The 18,294-nt window shown below is 39.1% G+C and overlaps 1 protein-coding gene across 2 annotated transcripts; it reads right to left on the reverse strand.

The window, feature by feature from the left end:
* Nucleotides 1-399: 399 nt before the first annotated feature.
* LOC101673948 (guanylate-binding protein 1) lies at nt 400-16,329 on the reverse strand. 2 transcript variants are annotated; one of them, XM_004752644.3, is made up of 12 exons: nt 16,244-16,329; nt 15,206-15,318; nt 8,750-8,958; nt 7,063-7,190; nt 5,801-5,910; nt 5,340-5,536; nt 4,503-4,745; nt 3,335-3,615; nt 2,479-2,691; nt 1,583-1,685; nt 1,151-1,344; nt 400-580 (listed from the first exon to the last, which is right to left on the reverse strand). In XM_004752644.3, exons 3-12 carry the CDS (start codon nt 8,937-8,939, stop codon nt 464-466), a joined length of 1,776 nt encoding a protein of 591 aa, XP_004752701.1. In that variant the 5' UTR covers nt 8,940-8,958; nt 15,206-15,318; nt 16,244-16,329; the 3' UTR covers nt 400-463. The 2 variants fall into 2 exon arrangements, with proteins under 2 accessions (XP_004752701.1, XP_044920751.1); XM_045064816.1 differs by lacking the exon at nt 16,244-16,329 and adding an exon at nt 15,414-15,438.
* Between the last annotated feature and the right edge of the window lie 1,965 nt (nt 16,330-18,294).

The raw sequence follows: 18,294 nt of genomic DNA on the forward strand, positions 1-18,294 counted from the left end.
ACCAGCTCAAATACCTTCTGTGTTGTTGCAGAGGTAAAACTGACCTTTGTTACACAACTTAAAATATTTTTAGGAGGATGGACATGGTTTTAATTATAGCACTGCATGTCTTTGCAAATTTAGAGTGTTATAAAAATGCAAGATCTAATTATTTTCAAGTGTAATGCTATATTTCCAAATTCAAAAATTACTTAAGCTATGCCTTGGTTAAGAGTGACCAGAGGGGGAGCCTGGGTGGCTCAGTGGGTTAAGCCTCTGCTTTCAGCTCAGGTCATGATCCCAGGGTCCTGGGACTGAGCCCTGCATTGGGCTTTCTGCTCAGCAGGGAGCCTGCTTCCCACCCCTCCACCCTCCACCCCCACTGCCTGCCTCTCTGCCTAGTTGTGATCTCTCTCTATCAAATAAAAAAATAAAAGTTAAAAAAAAAAAAAGAGTGACCAGAAAAGCTCTGTTCTTTAAGTCTTCAGCTTATGACGCATACTGTCCTTGGCCTTGCCATGTTCCTCCGGAGATTTTCTATCTCATTATGAAGTTGTTTGCTCTCATTTCGGAATCCTTCCTTTAGTAATTGGGACTGTTCCTAAAAAGGAAAAAATGGAGACCGAGTATATCAGGTGTCCACATTCATAGATTTTTAAAAATATTTCATTTCTTCTTGACATTTTCTCTACATATACTTTTCATTAGTTTCTCTTGGGCATCCTGTGATTACATCTGTGATTACATTTCCACTGAGTGGTAAAGGCAGTTCAGATATCTTACCCAGCTCTGTGACCCTATGAAAGTTATTGGAACTTTTCTGAACTTCTGTTTCTTTTCCCAAGTAATAGAGGCATGGTAGTTCTTGCTTCATACAGTACTAAGCAAGAGATACAAATAAGTGATTTTTCAGAAAGGCTAGCAGATAGCAGCCACCACTGATTGAAGGATGTACAGATAAAGGACTAGATGGGACCTAATGCAAATAAAATCTTTTAATAACCAGGCAGAAGCAGGAGCCAGGTCAGGCAGGAAGACAGAAATCGAAAAATACAAGTGGTGCAAGGACCTTCTTCTGGGCGTCTTGTTCTTACCGCTACACTAAGATATGATCAGGGACAGTGGAGAGGAAAGAGAAAAGCAGAAACCTCAAGGTAATGTAATTAAATACCTGAAGTTTGCAAGCTAGAGTTCTCTTTTGTTCTTCCAGCAACTGGATTCTATCCCTCTCCATCTTCTCAGTTAATTGTTTCACATGTTCCTGATAGCTCCTCTCTTTCTGTTCCATCATCTGCTGATTCTTTATTTGCATTTCCTCCAGTGCTTTTGTTGCAGCCTGTGCAGATTCGGCTTTCACACGTTCCACTGTGAGGAGGAAAAAGAAGAAAAATATATGTGAGAAAACATGCTGTCCCTTCTTTCCCTGCACTCTTACCTGTCCTTGTTGCTGCTCACTGCATATGCCCTACTCAGAAATGACCTCAGCAAGTGAAGGGCATCTTCGTTCTTTTTGCCCAAGTGTAAGGATCACAGGCTTACCCAGCCAAATTATTTAAACTTCGAGAGCTCTAGAGGCTATCTAGTCTCTGGACTGTCTCCTCACCTTCGATCTCCTTTTCCTTTTCTGTGAGAGTCTGGTCCGTCTGCAGAATGGCATCAGTCATAGACTCTTTGGACTTCAAGTATTCCTGTAGAACCTCTTCAGCCTTAGGACCCAGAGAACATGGACTTAGTAATAGGAAATGGCTAGAAACTCTTGTTCCTGATTGTCTTCCCACCATCTTTTCCTCTAGGAATTGCTCCTCTGGGCCCTGGTGTGGCTGCTGGTCAAGATTCCTTGCCACTTGCAAGGTATGGGCACTTGCTCCAGGATGGCCAGTCATGGCACCCTACTAAGCAGAATCCTTTATAGGAGACTGATAGAGACACTGGAGAAAAGAGATTCTTTGTTCTTTCAGACTAAGGGCTCTAGTTTGGGAGTTATTGGTGCTGTGGTATCCTTTTGAGTGAGTTACTGAAAAAGGAAGCCATCATGGAGAAAGCAGATCAAAGGAAAGTTAGAAGGAGAAGGAAAGACAGAAGCGTGGGGTTGAGGAGAGTAAAGACAGAGAGACAGGTGATGGCATTACTTGAAATCTTGAATCCAGCTGTCCTTAAAGCCAGTCTGTAGCCTAAACTGATGAATTACCATTTTTGTTTAAGTGACCATTACTGGGTTTCTGTCCCGTACAGCATAAAGATCCAGCTATCATAGTGAATTACAGTAACAACTTGGTGGTTAATCTGAAGATCCAGTTAATAACTCAGTTATTAATTGAGTGCACTCTTTTGGATGAGCACATAGGACATATGTGGTATAATAGGCTCCCTGTACATCTTTATCAAATAAAAGCATGAATGCTGTTGTTCTTGCAACGTGTGCAATTACACTTGGTTATGCTGTTCTTCCAAGGAGGCATGTCATCAGCTTTCCAGAATCAGCAGATAACTCTTGGGTACCTGTATCCCCTTCCCAGGTTTCTGAAGGTACTTTCTCTTTAGCTCTTGCATCTTCTGGATAAAGAGACGATATCCTCCTGGTTTAGAATAAATCCCCTGCTTCACAGCTTCTTCTAGAGGACTGAAAATATCCTTAAGTAAATCTGAGCAACAATCTGTTGATGCTTGCCGATTCTGTTTAAAAAAGTCATCTCGCTTCTTTTCTAGTTGGGCCTTTAATTTAAAAATGAAAAGTAAAAAGAAAAACAGGGAAAAGATGTTAGCTTGACCTTGGAGATATTGGAAAGGCATCTCAAGAACAAGTCTATGACCCTAGGAAAAGTTATAGGCGCGTCAACAGGATCAGATCCTTCCTCTTGCTCCCGACTCTTACTAAAGTCCTTTTTCCTTGGAGGTGAAGTTCAGAGCAGAGATTGCTGTCTTTTTTATTTTTTTTTTTTTTTTGCTACACCTTTAAGAGGTAGACTGCTTGTCAAATTATACCAGTGATTACATAGAATAGATGTGGCTCAACATAAGCCTGCATATGATAATCAGGACTACAATTTTCTTTGCCTTTGAATAGGATATCAAACCAGTCTGAAAACAGTGGACATTTGAATAGAAGCTCTGATTGTTACCTATATACCGTTAGTTAAATTTTGAGAAAGATTATTATTCATGAAAGAAAATTGTTTTAAAACTTGGAGTTTATCATAACAAACTTTGTTCTTCTTTTTATGATAATAACAAATAGTGGTTATCATCATTCTAAAGTCTAGTAAACATTCCCTCTCTCAAAATAAATGCCCATTTCATTTTCTGGTAGTATTCTGTTTTCCAAGCCTTAATCCATATAAACTTGAGAATAAATTACCCCTAAGTCCTTTTGAAATAAATGGTCTACATCTTTGAAGGAACTATTCATAAAGAGTTCGATGGCCTCTTTCTCACACGCCTGGTGCAGGTCCAGCAGCTCCTGGAGGGTTTCTGTGGGCAGCTGCACCCTCTGGCTCATCTCCTGGTCATAGTGGGCAATGGCCTTTTGCACTGCAGCTGCATTCTCGATCTGGGCCAAGGCCAGAACTGCATTCTCCATGCAGGGCAGATCCCCACTACTGATGGCGTTGACATAGGTCAACACCAGGTTCTCTAGACCTACAAATGGAGAACAAATGAGAATACTTGTTGCTGGTGGGATGAGGAAACATTCTATTCTGTGTAATTCTGATCACGTCTATTACTACTCATTTGCCTCACAGCTTCAACGTCCTCAGGAAGCTTGCTTCCTTCCAACACCCAGCTGAAAGCTTCTTGGAAGTGCAGATTCTCAGCCTTTGCCCCAGATCAACTTAATTAGATCCTCCTCTCTGGCAAGAGGCCCAGGTGATATGTATATGCATAAAAGGTCAAGAATCTCTATTATGGTTAACATATGTCTATGTTTTTTGAGTGTTTGCATCCACTTTATCCCCCAAGCGTCATCAGGACAGGAACCATACCACTCTCACTTAAGTCTTTGTCATCAGCCTTGGTCTGTGGTAAGCATTTGATCAATATTGTAGAACATAATCAAAAGGAGTTTTGTTTGTTCTAGCATAGTGTTGTCCAAGAAAAATTTCTGGAAGATGGAAGTGTTTTATGTGTATAATACAGTATGGTATCCAACTGCTAGCCCCATGTAGGTATGTATGGGCCTTTGAAATATCACTGTATAATTGGAATTTTAAGTTATCCTTAATTTTAACTAATTTGCACTTAAATTGAGAGAGCTATACTTGTATAGTGGCTCCTATATTGGGCAATACAGGTCCCATTAACTAAAGTAAATTTAAGAAATAGAGCTTTTTCTCCTTTGGCCTCTCCCATCTTTTCTCACCCACGGGAATTTGGCTAGTAAAATCTATTAGAAACGTTGGTGTCATCTAGAATTTAAATGGTAATAACAGTAGGATTTGCAGTTTTCAAAGCTGAAACTGTGTGGATATAATTCTACCCTCCTTTAGTCTTAACAACGAAAGAAAAAGACTAGAAAGAGGACTCACGAGGTCCATTGATTTGGATGCCTCCTGAAAGAGTTTTAGTTTTGGAATTGCTAAAGATGTAGGAACAGAAGACTGCAGTTTGTTGCACAAATTCAGAATCCAGCTCATTATCACGCAATGTCTCAAGCTGGCCTAGCTTCTTCCTGTGAGTGGGTCGATCAAAGATAAAGCATTTCTTCTTTGGGAAAAACTTCCGGATACAGAGACGGGGCAGATTAAAATTGTGGTCACTTTCAGTGGTACCTGCAGGAAGATAAAAAAGGAATTTCCCAAATATAGAGGCTTGCAAACCCTTTTCTTTGAACAGCCAAACAGTAAATATTTTAGGCTTTTCAAGACAGGTGGTCTCTTTTCCAGTACACAGTCCTGCTGTTGCATAAGCAATAAGCAATAAGCCACAAGCAATCTATAAATGGATGGCTATAGCATTATTCCAATAAAACCTTATGTACAAAGACAGCTGGCAGGCTGGATTGGCCATCATTTGCCAACCCTTGGACGGAACACTGTTCAGGCTTTAATCTACTTTCTTCCAATCAAGGCCTATTCTATTCCATAGTCCTTAGCTAATTGCAAGCCCTAAGCAAGGATATAAAATCAATCTAATAATAACACAGGAAAAGATGAAAGGAAAATATGTTATTCTTAGAAAAGAGGAGACTATAATTTAAAATCAAATTTATTAATTTGTGCATCAAATAAGCAATAATTCTTAGTTATAGCTAGCTATGAATAAACAGAAAACTATAAATGTAAGAAAACTGTAAATGGAATGCTGAACACAATAGTTTCTTGTGTTTTGTTATCTCCTTTTAATTATAAATCCCTGCCTTTCACCTCGTTTAAGCTTGAGTGAATTCTCCAGGTACTCATCTGCTGTGATGGGTAGTCCATTTACTTCCAAATCTAAGGAAAAATCCCTCAGTGTCCACACAAAATCTGGAAAGAAGCTCATGAAGTCAGCTGAATCTTCAAACCCATTGGCATTAGGGGAGGATTTTGCCCTGATTCGATCTGACAGCTCTGTCACATAGCTGAGTAGCAAACTAAGGAAAACTAGCAGAAAAGAACAGTGTCTTCTACCTCATATTAGTTCCATATATTTAAAACCTTCATTTCACCATTGTTTTTAACCCGTGTCAATTCTTCAATGGGTACATTGGATCTTTCCCTTACCCTTGAATTATTTATGTTTTCTCTTTTTGTGCTTGATTCACCAGGATTCACAGCCAAGCAACTGGTTTTTAAATAGGTCTCCCCTCCTACTTTGGTGCTATTTTGAACAACAAAAAGGATACTGTAGTTGGTCCATGGCCTGCTGGTTGATGGTTCCCATGCTGTTGTACACAAAGGTGCTGCTCAGGAGTATTGCTAGGGCAAAGATCCAGGAGTCATTCTGGTTATTACCCTGGAAATCAGAACACATTTGGGCTGAGATGCTGAGATTATGTTTCATTCTCCTGGTACTTTGCAGATCAGCAGCAGTAAAAGGATGCTCATTTAATTAGAGCGTCATTGTGTTTGTTTGTTTGTTTTAGTTTAGTTTAGTTTAGTTTGCTTTAATTTGGTTAATGACCTATATGAGAAAACAAATCCAAACAAATATGTGAGTGAGACTTCAGTTTTGGGTCATTTTATAATTAGTATTTTTAGTTTACATTGATTCTGTCTAGGTCCTCTTATGATCATTGACAGGTAATTCCAAAATAATCAAGATTGGTGGGCATGCTAAGGCTTTAAATATAACTTAAGTTTAAAGTTCCTTTTCCTTTTTATAGCAAAGTTGACTTACATAAGAGTAATAATATGTGTAGCTACTTCATTGAGCAATTATTAGGGACTTAACATTTTCCATTACTTACCTTATTCAAAACAATACTATGAGGCAAATATAGATATATAGATAGGCAAAAATCTGTTTTATAGATTTAGAGAGCTGAGGTCAAAATACGTCAAATAACTTGCCAACACCACTGAGTTAGTGACACGGCTCATATTTAAACACCAAGGTATGGGACTTCAGAACCTGAATTCTTTTTTTTTTTTTTTTAAGATTTTATTTATTTATTTGAGAGAGAGCAAGAGTGAGAGAGATCACAGAGGGAGAGGGACGGGGAGAAGTAGACTTGCTACTGAGCAGGCAGCCTGATGCGGGGCTTGATCCCAGGACCCCTGGATCATGACCTGAGCCAAAGGTAGACTTTGAGCCACCTGAGCCAACTGAGCCACCCAAGCGCCCCAGAACCTAAATTCTAACAAAAGTTCTCTGCAGGATTGAACTCATGACATCGATTTTATTTGTACTACTTTTATGTATCTGGGTTAACTGACTTAGCATATAGACCATTGTTAATAATTAGAATACTACCCACTAACTACTATGATTTTCTCAGATTCTGCCTTTTGAATGTTTTCCTGACCTCGGGTTGCTAAACTTGGTCTCAGGGCACATAAACAGAAATGAAAAAACATATTTAAATGAAAGCTTTTATTAAAAAAAATAAATACTGTAGAGAATATTATTAGGTTCTTATGCCAAAATGAAATCCTTAATCCTTACCTTCTCTACATCTCCCAGGCCCTCAGTGTCCAGAAGAACTAAGGTGTGGTTTGGCTTCTTGGGATGAGGCACACACCACATCCAGATTCCTTTCGTATGGGACTGCACTGTGGAGCCTAGAGAAAAGCCTATGAAGGGGAGTGGGGATAAGAGGGGGTAGAGTTAGAGATAGAGGATGGATCTAGAAGTCCTACAATGCAACACAAAAAACAACCTTGGTTAAGAAATGAGCAAAGCCCAGGAATAAATCCCACTTGGTTGTGGTGGATAGTCCTAAGAGATTCTGAGCTCTAAGATGCTAAGAGCTATTGAGCTCTAGCTCAACAACTGAGGGTTGTTGGAGGGTAGGGGCAAAGAATAAATGGGTGATGGACATTAAGGAAGACACTTGATGTAATGAGCACTGGGTGTTATATGCAACTGATGAATGACTAAATTCTACCTCTGAAAGTGATAAAAAATTTTTTCTAAATGAGCACAGGACTTGAATAGACATTTCTCCAAAGAAAATATACAAATGACCAGTAAACAAATGAAAAGATGCTCAACATCACTATTCATTAGGGAAATAACAAATCAAAACCACATGAGATACTACTTCACACTCATTAGGATGGCCACTATCAAAAAAACCAGAAAGTAGTAAGTATTGGGGAGGATGTGGGGATAATAGAAACTTGTGTTTTTCTGGTGGGAATGTAAAATGGTGCAGTTACTTTGGAAAACAATATTTATTTATTTATTTATTTAATGATTTCTTTAAAAATTAAACATATTACCATGTGATTCAGCAATCCCACTTCTGGGTATATACCCTCCAAAAGTGAAAATAGGCACTTGAACAGATATTTGTACCCTCATGTTTTTAGTGGCATTATTCATTATAGCCAAAAATGGAAGCAACCCAAGGATCCTTCAACAGATGAATGGAAACAAATTGGTATGCCCATAGAGTTGTTCAGCCATAAAAAGGAAGAGCATTCTGACACATGGTACAACACTGATGAACTTTGAAGATATTATGCTAAGTGAAATAAGCAAATTATAAAAGGAGAAATAATGTCTGATTCCTCTTAAATAAGATTCCTAGAGCAAGTGTCATAGATACAGAATATAGAACGGTAGCCACCAAGGGGTGGGAAGTTATTGTTTAATGGGTACAGAGTTTCTGCTGGGGAAGATGAAAAAGTTATGATGACAGATGGTGGCAATGGTTGCATAACAGTGTGAACTTAACTTAATGCCACAGAACTGTATGTACACTTAAAAATTGTTACAATGGTAAATTTTATGTTATGGTTATTTTACAACAGTTAAAAAAAAAACAGCCAATATAGACCTAAACATTCCACTTAATAATCAGTGGAAAGTTGCTTTTACTGCATGAACATTTCAGCAAATGTCTTGTAGTTTATTATTTTGTACATGAATTGTTTTTGTTACTGCATTATTAGTCTTTCTAGGAAAGGAACAATTTATGCTTTTAAAAGGGGATACTAAGGCAAAGTGGGAAGTGAGATGAACTGCCTTTTACACACCATAGGGAAGATAAGAGCATAACTGAGGGCTGAAAGGTAACTTTCAATAGTCTTCTGCATCTCTGACTTCCTCTTCTTGCATCATTGCACTCAATACTGGCAGTGGGTGCACAGAAAGGACTTGACAGAGCTTTGTTGGTGCCACTCACCCTTGTTCTTCCCAGCCAGCTTGTTCATCAGGTAGGATTTGCCTGTGCGGTAGAGACCCACAATAGCCACCACAACAAGAGGATTCTTATGGGCTGACAGGATCTTCAGAGCTTCCTGATTAGCCACCAGTTGCTCTCCAGTGTTCTCAATGAGGCACACGGGGGCTGGCATCACCATCTCTGAGGCCATGTTCAGAGTGTTCCTTAGTCTGCAAGAGAAGAGATGGGATGAAATAAAACTTCTAGTATAAGTAGATCAAATAATTCACCAGGTTATTTTACATTCAGAAGGTAGAGTCCCCAAATGTCCAAAAGTTTGATGTCAGCTTTGAGATAGATGAGGGTAGTATCTGTATCATTTTAGGAAGTGGCGGAAGGATTGTCAAAGTAGTCCACTGAAATAATAATGGTATGATAGTATCTTAGGAACATTCAGCCTCCCTCATAAAAAAATTGTTCACTTAGGTCACTGTAGAAAACTTTCTTTTTGGATTTGCAAAAAAAAAAAAAAAATTAGAGTAAACTTTAAATGTAAAATAGAATAGAATTTAGAAAGATTTATTTTACTTCCTGGTTATATGTAAAAAATTCAATGTTGATTTATTCATTACTTCTTACTACGAATAAAGACTTTCAGGGGCGCCTGGGTGGCTCAGTGGGTTAAGCTGCTGCCTTCGGCTCAGGTCATGATCTCAGGGTCCTGGGATTGAGTCCCGCATCGGGCTCTCTGCTCAGCAGGGAGCCTGCTTCCATCTCTCTCTCCCTGCCTCTCTGCCTACTTGTGATTTCTCTCTGTCAAATAAATAAATGGAAAATCTTTAAAAAAAAAAAAAAGACTTTCATACATCATTTCATGTATACCCTTTCTTTGAACAGTTCCCAGAGATTTTAAGTATTTTTTCCCCCATAGTTATTCTTATTTTGCTGCAATGATGGTCCACAGAGCTGCTCACACTGCCATTCCAAAAGTGGAACCAATATAACTTACTTTTGCAAATTTTATAAAAACATATGCCCATGTGGGAGACACATGACTAGAGACTCATCCAAAGCCTTGGTGTGGGTTGTGTAAGCAAGGGGCCTTTAAACTTAAACTTCATTACCTTCACAAGTAAATTAGCCTCCAGCTACCTGAGAGCACAAGTGCACAACTGGAAATACTTAATGTGGCTAAAAATTATGTGTATAGACATATACTTATATACACATAAATATACATATATATGTGTGTGTGTATACATATATACACACACACATATATAAATAAGGGAACAAAAGACTGAAATAAGGAATAAATGATCAGGAGGCAGAGAAGCCTGGAAAGATTGCAGAATAGGAGGATCCTAAGCTCACCTCATCCCATGGACATACTTAGTAACAGCTACATCAGTGTTATTACCCAAAAATGAGGCAAAGACTGGTAGAGAAGACTGTCAACAGTTAATTGCAGAGATGAGACCACATTGAAAATAATAGCAAGGGTAAAGTTTGGTTGGAAATGAAACTAACATGCCAGACTAACCACAAGCAGGAGGAATACCACAAGTACAGAGAATAGAGAGGAACAGACCCCAAACCAGTCACCCCAGACATGGGGGACCTGCACTGGGAATACACTCCCCATTACATCTGGCTTTGAAAACTAGAGTGGCTTAACTTTTTGAGTTTTTATAGTAAGTGGTGCTTAACTTTATTTTTTTAAAGATTTTATTTATTCATTTGAGAGAGAGAGTATAAACAAAGAGAGAGGCAGAGGGAGAGGGAGAAGCAGATTCCCAGCTAAGCTGAAAGCCTGAAATGGGGCTTCACCCCAGGACCTGGAGATCATAACCTGAACTGAATGCAGATGCTTAACCATCTGAGCCACCAAGGCACCGCTTAAGATTTTACTTACTTGTTTGAGAAAGAGAGAAAGCACAGGTCAGGGGATAGGCAGGGGGAGAGGGAAAGCAGACTCTCTGCTGGGCATGGAGCCTGACGTGGGGCTTGATCCCAGGACTCTGGGATCATACCTGAACTGAAGGCAGACACATAACACACCAAACCAACCAGGCACCTAACATCAAGAACTTAAAAAGGCTTGGCTCTGAGAGAGCCTGGAGGATGATGGAATAGTGAGTCCCCACCCTTAAAGAGCCTGCATAAAAAACAACCCAGTAAGACACAGCACAGAGGCAACAGTTTGAGAGCCAACTGGGGTATATGAGGAGATTTATTTACTAACCCCAGAATGTGCACAGGATGGGCAAGGATCTTTGGGAGACTTCTCCAAGAACAAAAGAACTGGTGGATGCCATTTCTCTCTCTCAATCCCAGCCTAGATATGCAAACACCTGTGGTAACTAGTGTGAACATTCACCATCTAGTTTCCCAACACCACATACCCTGTTCCCCTGCAGATCCCCCATCCAACCTAACCCACTGAGGAGGAGTTCCTCCAAAGTATTTTGGCCCGGTCTCATCTTTCAAGTAGCTCTGATAGTTGTCAGCACCACTCCAAAGTGTCTGAAGATAACCACACATGCACCAGTTTAACTGCAGCCTCAATGGTCTTGATCTGACTGCTGGTTCTGCCCACCAACAAAAACCTCACAAGTGTCTGCACAGAGATCCCTGTAGTTTGGAGTCACTACAACCCCAACAGATAGACTAAGAGTCAGACATTTGGTCTGACTGCAGGTCCTTCCCACCAATGAAATCCTCTCAGAGGACAATGCAGAAAAAGCACCCTGTAGTTCTTTGCAACCACATTTCTGGCGAATGGGGTCAGAGCAGCCATCTGGTCTGACCTAACTATAAGCGCAAGGCTGCCTCAGACTGGTCCCTGAACAGATAGAGACCAAATCCTGCTCACAACAGGCAAAGAAGGCCATTGCAAAGAGTTGAGGCCACTACTTTCAAGATCAGGCGATATAGCTGACTTTGCTAATACATAAAAACAAACACAGAGAGTTAGACAAAATGAGGAGGCAAAGAAATATGTTCCAGATAGAAAGAACAAGACAAAACCACAGTAATAGTAAATGAAATGGAGATAAGAAATGTCTGATAGAGAGTTCAAAATAATGATGATAAAGATACCTATTGGAGAATAGAGAGTGGAGGATCTCAGTAAGACAAACAAATGGAAAGATATTCCATATTCAATGATTGGGAGAATAGGTATTGTTAAAATGTCTATACTACCTAAAGAAATCTATAGATATAATGCAATTTCTATCAAAATACCAATAGCATTTTTTCACAGAACTAGAACAAACAATCCTAAAACTTGCATAGAACTACAAACAGCCAAGGCAATTTTGAGAAAAAAAGAATAAAACTGGAGATATCAGAATCTTGGATTTCAAGATATACTATAAAGCTCTAGTAATCAAAACAGTATAGTACTGGCACAAAAAGAGACACATAGATCAACAGAATAGACTAGAGAGTCTAGAAATAAACTCATGCTTTTATGGTCAATTGATCTACAACAAAGGAGGCAGGAATATGCAATGAGAGGGGTGCCTGTGTGGCTCAGTTAATTGAGTGTCCAGCTCTTGATTTTAGTTCAGGTTGTGATCTTGGGGTTGCGGGATTGAACCCTGCATTGGGCTCCATGCTCAGCATTGGAGCTTGGGATTGTCTTGCTGTCTCTCCCCTTTATGCTCCCCCACTCACACACTCTCTTTCTCTTTCACTTTCTCTCTAACATAAATAAATAAATAAATCTTTGAAAGAAAAAGAATATGCAATGGGAAAAAGTTTCTTCAACAAATGGTATTGGGAAAATGGGACAATACATGCAAAAGAATGAAACTGGACAATTTTCTTATACCATACACAAAAATAAACTCAAATGGATTAAAGACCTAAATGTGAGATGTGAAAGCACAAAATTCCTAGGAGAAAACATAGGCAATAATTTATTTGCCATCAGCCTTACAAGCATTTTTCTCCAGAGGCAAGTGAAACAAAAGCACAAATAAACTGCTGGGACTACATCAAAATAAGAAGCTTTTGCACAGTGAAGGAAACCATCAACAAAACAAATTGAATCAGAGAAGATATATGCAAATGACATGTCTGATAAGGAGTTAATATCCAAAATATATAATGAACTTACATAATTCAACACCAAAATACTAAGAATCCAATTAAAAATGGGCAGAAGACATGATCAGACATTTTTCCAAAGAAGACATACAGATGGACAATAGGCACATGAAAAGATGCTCATAACATCACTCATCATCAGGGAAATGCAAATCAAAACCACAATGTGATATCACATTATACCTGTCAGAATGTTTAAAATCAAAAACTCAAGAAACAAGTGTTGGCGAGGATATGAAGATTAGATTCCTGGTGCACTGTTGGTGGGAATGCAAACTGGTGAAGCCACTGTGGAAAACAGTATGGAGGTTCCTCAAAAATTAAAAATAGAGGGTTGCCTCTGTGGCTCAGTGGGTTAAGCCTCTGCCTTCGGCCCAGGTCATGATCTCAGGGTCCTGGGATCAAGCCCCACATCGGGCTCTCTGCTCATCAAGGGTCCCGTTTCCCCCTCTCTCTCTGCCTGCTTCTCTGCCTACCTATGGTCTCTCTCTCTCTCTGTCAAATAAATAGATAAAAACTTAAAAAAAAAATAGAACTACCATATGATCCACTAATTCCATTACTGGGTATTTACGCACAGGAAACAAAAATGCTAATTCAAAAAGATATATGCAGCCCCATGTTTATTGCAGCATTATTTATGATATGGAAGCATCCAATTGTAGATGAGTAGTTAAAGTGGATAAAGAGGAAGTGGTACATATATATAACATTATAATTGCTGTTATATGTAATACATATTAATAGAATAATAATATGCCTTTAATATGATGAAATACTACTCAACCATAAAAAATAAGATCTTGTCATTTCCAACAACATGTGTGGATCTATAGAGTATTAGGCTAAGTGAAATAAATCAGTCAGAGAATGACAAACACCATATAATTTCACTCATATGTGGAATTAATTTAAGAAACAAGAAAAACAAACAGAACAAAAAAGAGAAAAACAAGCCCAAAACAGACCCTTAAATATAGAGAAGAAACTGAAGGTTGCCAGAAGTGAGGTGGGTGGGGGTTTGGGTGAAATATGTGAAGGGAATTAAGGGTGTGGTTATTGTGATGAGCACTGAGTAATGCCCAGAACTGTTGAATCATTATATTGTATACATGAAACTAAAAAATAAGATCAGGAGACAGATCAGGAGAGGTAGAGGGGAAGCTGTTCAAAGAAAATATCTGTATTTTCAGCCATACACTTCTAAGTTTTCTGTTCCGTTTTCTCTTCCATTTGGAGGAGAAGGAAAGGCAGGAAGAGAAGGTGAAGGGGAGAGGGAGAAGAATGAGAGATGAGGGGAAAGGAGGAAGAGAAACAGAGAGCGAGAGGGAGCTGTCAGACAAGGGGATGATGAATAAAGCTTGCGCCAAGCCAAAGAATTCAGGGTAGGAGTTTCCAGAAGTCAAGGTTGGAACTGCTTGAGAGCACGGAGAGGTCAAGGCAAACAAAGATGTTGCCTTTAGTGATGCACCACAGTAGACTCTTTACAGAGGAAGCTTTTAGTAAAACAGGGCTGCAGATACTATTTGTAAGGGGCAAGAAATAAGTTGGTACCAAGAAATTGGATCTACTGAACCCAGATTATTTCTAAAGGAAGAAAAATACACTTTGAAATAAAGTTCAAGTATGTGATTAAAAAGTATGGTGTTTTCATAAATCTTCATCTTTCACTCTGGGTTTCAGTTTTCACTTTCTCTGTCTTTAACAGTGTCATTGGCTATTTAGCACCTCTTTTACTACTCGTATGTAACCTATTTCAGTTGCCTTTTAGTTTCTCATTTGCAGTCAGATGGGTACCTAGCAAGTTCCATCAAAGACAATGACACTTTAAAAGAAAGGAGAAAGAAATCTAATGCATTTATTTTTTTTAACTTTATTTATTTATTTATTTGAGAGAGAGACAGGGAGAGAGAGCATGAGTGAGGAGAAGGGCAGAGAGAGAAGCAGACTCCCCGTGGAGCTGGGAGCCCGATGCGGGACTCTATCCCCGGACTCCGAGATCATGACCTGAGCCGAAGGCAGTTGTCCAACCAACTGAGCCACCCAGGTGTCCCTCCTAGTGCATTTCAAACTTAATTTAGGCCCATGTCTGCTGGTGCCTAATTCTGCAGAAGCACAGTGCAGAACAGGTGGGAACCTGCTACCACCAGGTAACACCGGTATGTCACCATCTGACCTGGTAGCCCACAGCAGGTTCACCTGCAGCCTGTCCCGATGCTGGTCACCTTTTAAGAAAAACCACCCCTAATGAATACTTTCCCATCTCTGCCCCAACCTTATCATGAGTTCCGTTTCCCAGAGCAGAGCTTTTTTAAAGTTGAAGAGAAAGCTGCTTTGATGAGAAAGTGGAGTTCTTACCTCTTCTTTTTCCTTCTCAGTTAGGTGGAGTGGTTTCTGTTACTTCTCTGTTTCTCACTGGATAGTGGATCTTTTATTTCCCCTGTCCAATGTCATTGGACTTTCCAGATTTCCTTTAAAGACAGAACAGAAGTAAGCAACCACTGTAACAGACTTTATAGTAACACGAAAATGAAAGCACTAAACACAAAACAATGAACTCAATGACCATAAAAGGAATTTCTGGAAGCTGAGTCAATGGGAGGGTAGATGGGCTTAACATAATTTCTCAGTCAGAAACTTCACATTTCTTTGAAAGAAGAGATTTTAGAGAATATTTACTGATTTAAAGAAATGTCTATCAGATATTTAAATATAATGAAATGGATCTCAGACTTGGGGTTCAGTTCGAGAAACCCAGAATGAGGAACAAATCATGTAAATTTTTAGGTCTAATTTCCTTAAGTAATGAGCGCAGATACAGTGGACTTGGCTTCTCATTTATACATACAGTAAGCAAAGAAAAGGACATGCCTCACACACTCACAATACCCAGCATCTGCGCTAATCCCCAGTGCACAGTTAGGAAGTGTCTCCATATATTGCACACATGTTCCAGGCTCTATGCTGATTGTGTACATAGGTTTCATAACTTATATCTCATGCTAAACTTTTCCCCACAATTTTATAGAAGCTGAGTCTCAGAAAGGGTGAATGTCTTAAGCCATATCACAGCACTATAAGTAATCTGAACTGAATCAGTGTTGTCCCCTCTTGTTAAGCTACTTCATTGTGCAGAGATCTGAGTGAATAGCAATAGAAGTAACAGGTTTATCTCTCCTTTTTTAGCTCGTTCCTGGTAACAATCATGCTGAATAAGTGACATTGTCTTCATCTTACAGTGGAAAGAAGGAGGCTTGAGAGAGGGCATATTATATGCCTGTCCCTATTCAGTAAGTGAGTCAGAAGCATAGGAATCAAACTTTAAACTATTCCTCTTCCTCTCCATTGTTTCTGAAAGGAAGAAATAAGAAAATGAGGAGAAAGAGAGAGGTTTACCAGGTTCTCTGCTGATCCCAGATATTTCTCTATACCTAGAAGCCAGAGTGAGATATTTAACAAATAGAATTGTACACTTTCTTTTCTTGTCCCTTTTTGCATTAACTTTCCAAATGTCTCTGAGTAAATAGCTCTTCAATTTGTTTAGAAAAGTATGACGTCTCTGGGTATTTCCGTTACTGGTACACACCCAGTTTCTTCCTGCCTTAACGGACTGGAAACAGCAGTTTTGCAGATGTGAAACTTTCTTATCCTTGATCTTGGTAAGATTGGTCCCTTTCTATTCTACTGGTCTCCCATGAGCCCTTTCTCAGTCTCCCATCACATCACCTTGATTTTTCCCCCCTTATGACTACCTGAAATTCCGGTTCATAAAAGCAGTTAACTCACATATTCACAGCACCTACAGTAGGGCTTGGCATGGAACAGAAGTTCAATGGGCTATTATGTGACAAAATACAAAATGACCCACCTATGAGAGAAACCCCACACTTTTGCCAATTCGAATATATAAACTTTTTGAAGTATAGAAAAAATAGTAGAATACCTATATAAAACATTTATTTGTTAATTTCATTATATAGTTCTTAAATTCCATATTACATGGATTTGTAATACAGATATATTGTTTCTTACTCATATTTTATAAAATAATTTTATTCAAACTCTTCCCATCCTTTTTTAATATTTATCTTCATCATTATTAAAGCTATTTTAAAATCTTTTAACTGATTTCTTTTTCAGAAGCATCATTCTTCAGCCAAATAATTTGAACTATTGAAAATAACTGTGGGACACCTGCAGGTTCGGTCAGTTAAATGTCCAACTCTTGGTTTTGGCTCAAGTCATGATCTTGTGGTCCTGAGATGGAGCCTTGCACTGGGCTCTGTGCTGAGCATGGAGCCTGCCTGAGATTCTCCCTCTGTCCCTTCCCCCACTTGTGTATGTGTGTGTGCACACATGCTCTCTCTCTAAAAAAAAAATAAAAATAAAAATAAAATAGCTGCAAGCAGTCCTAAAGTCATACATCAAACAATGGAACATTTATTCAGGAAGATTTCCTACAACTCTGGAGAGAAAAGCTGAGAGTCGATGGTACTTGAGCAAAGATGCACTCCCTCCCCATTCCCAGTTCAGTTTAACAAAAGCTCCATTCATGGCCCGTATGGCAAAAAAGATATGGCTTGCTTTTCCCTCATTTTCCAAGCAGAGATAAGGTATCTCATTGGTAAATGCAGGTCACTGGTATTTCTCATCCCCTCCAACACTGAATTGCAGAGACTAAATTCCTGGTTAGTGTGACCAGGGACTGGGGGTCTACCAGTCTCTACCCAGCCCTGCTTTTAGAGTGGAGGTTTTAGCTGGATTTAGCAGGCTGAGAACATCTGGCCTGACCACCCTCACTCTGGTTCATTTGTAGGGTGGAGTTTCCATGTTTAGGAAAGGCAAGTGAAAAACACCAGAGGCTACTGTACCTGCCCAGTGGAAGGGCACGGAGATTTTTATCCAAACACAGAGGCAGTCCATAAACACAGAGCACCATGAAGTTCTCCCCAGTGGGACTGACTTTATTTAAAATGGAGTGTGGGGGAAGTTCAAGCCTGAGGACTTAAAAAAAAATTTATTGCTGCAGATTGACATTTATAAGAAATACTAACAGGAGATTTTCAGGCAGGGAGCAAGTGACCCAAGTGGAAAAACTAACACCATCAATGAGGGAATATGTAATTATAAAAGACAAAATAACTGCTTATTATTTCTCTTTTCTTAACTGACTTAAAAAGAAATTATATAAAACAATATGCATATAATTGTATCAGAGGGCCTATAACATATATAAATGTAATATGTTAACAGCAGAACAAAGGAGCTACATGAGTGCAAAGCTTATTGGAATAAAGATGTAACACCAGATATTGACTTGAATCCATGGGAATAAATAAAGAGAACCAGAAATTATAAGTAAGAAAGTTAATATAACAAGTCCTATATATTTATTCTTCCTATTTCAGCTACTTTAAAAGACACACAATTGTATAAATGAATATAAC

The sequence above is a fragment of the Mustela putorius genome, unplaced genomic scaffold (assembly GCF_011764305.1).
Source record: "Mustela putorius furo isolate JIRA1106 unplaced genomic scaffold, ASM1176430v1.1 tig00003853_pilon_pilon_pilon, whole genome shotgun sequence".
NCBI classification, from domain to species: Eukaryota; Metazoa; Chordata; class Mammalia; order Carnivora; family Mustelidae; genus Mustela; species Mustela putorius.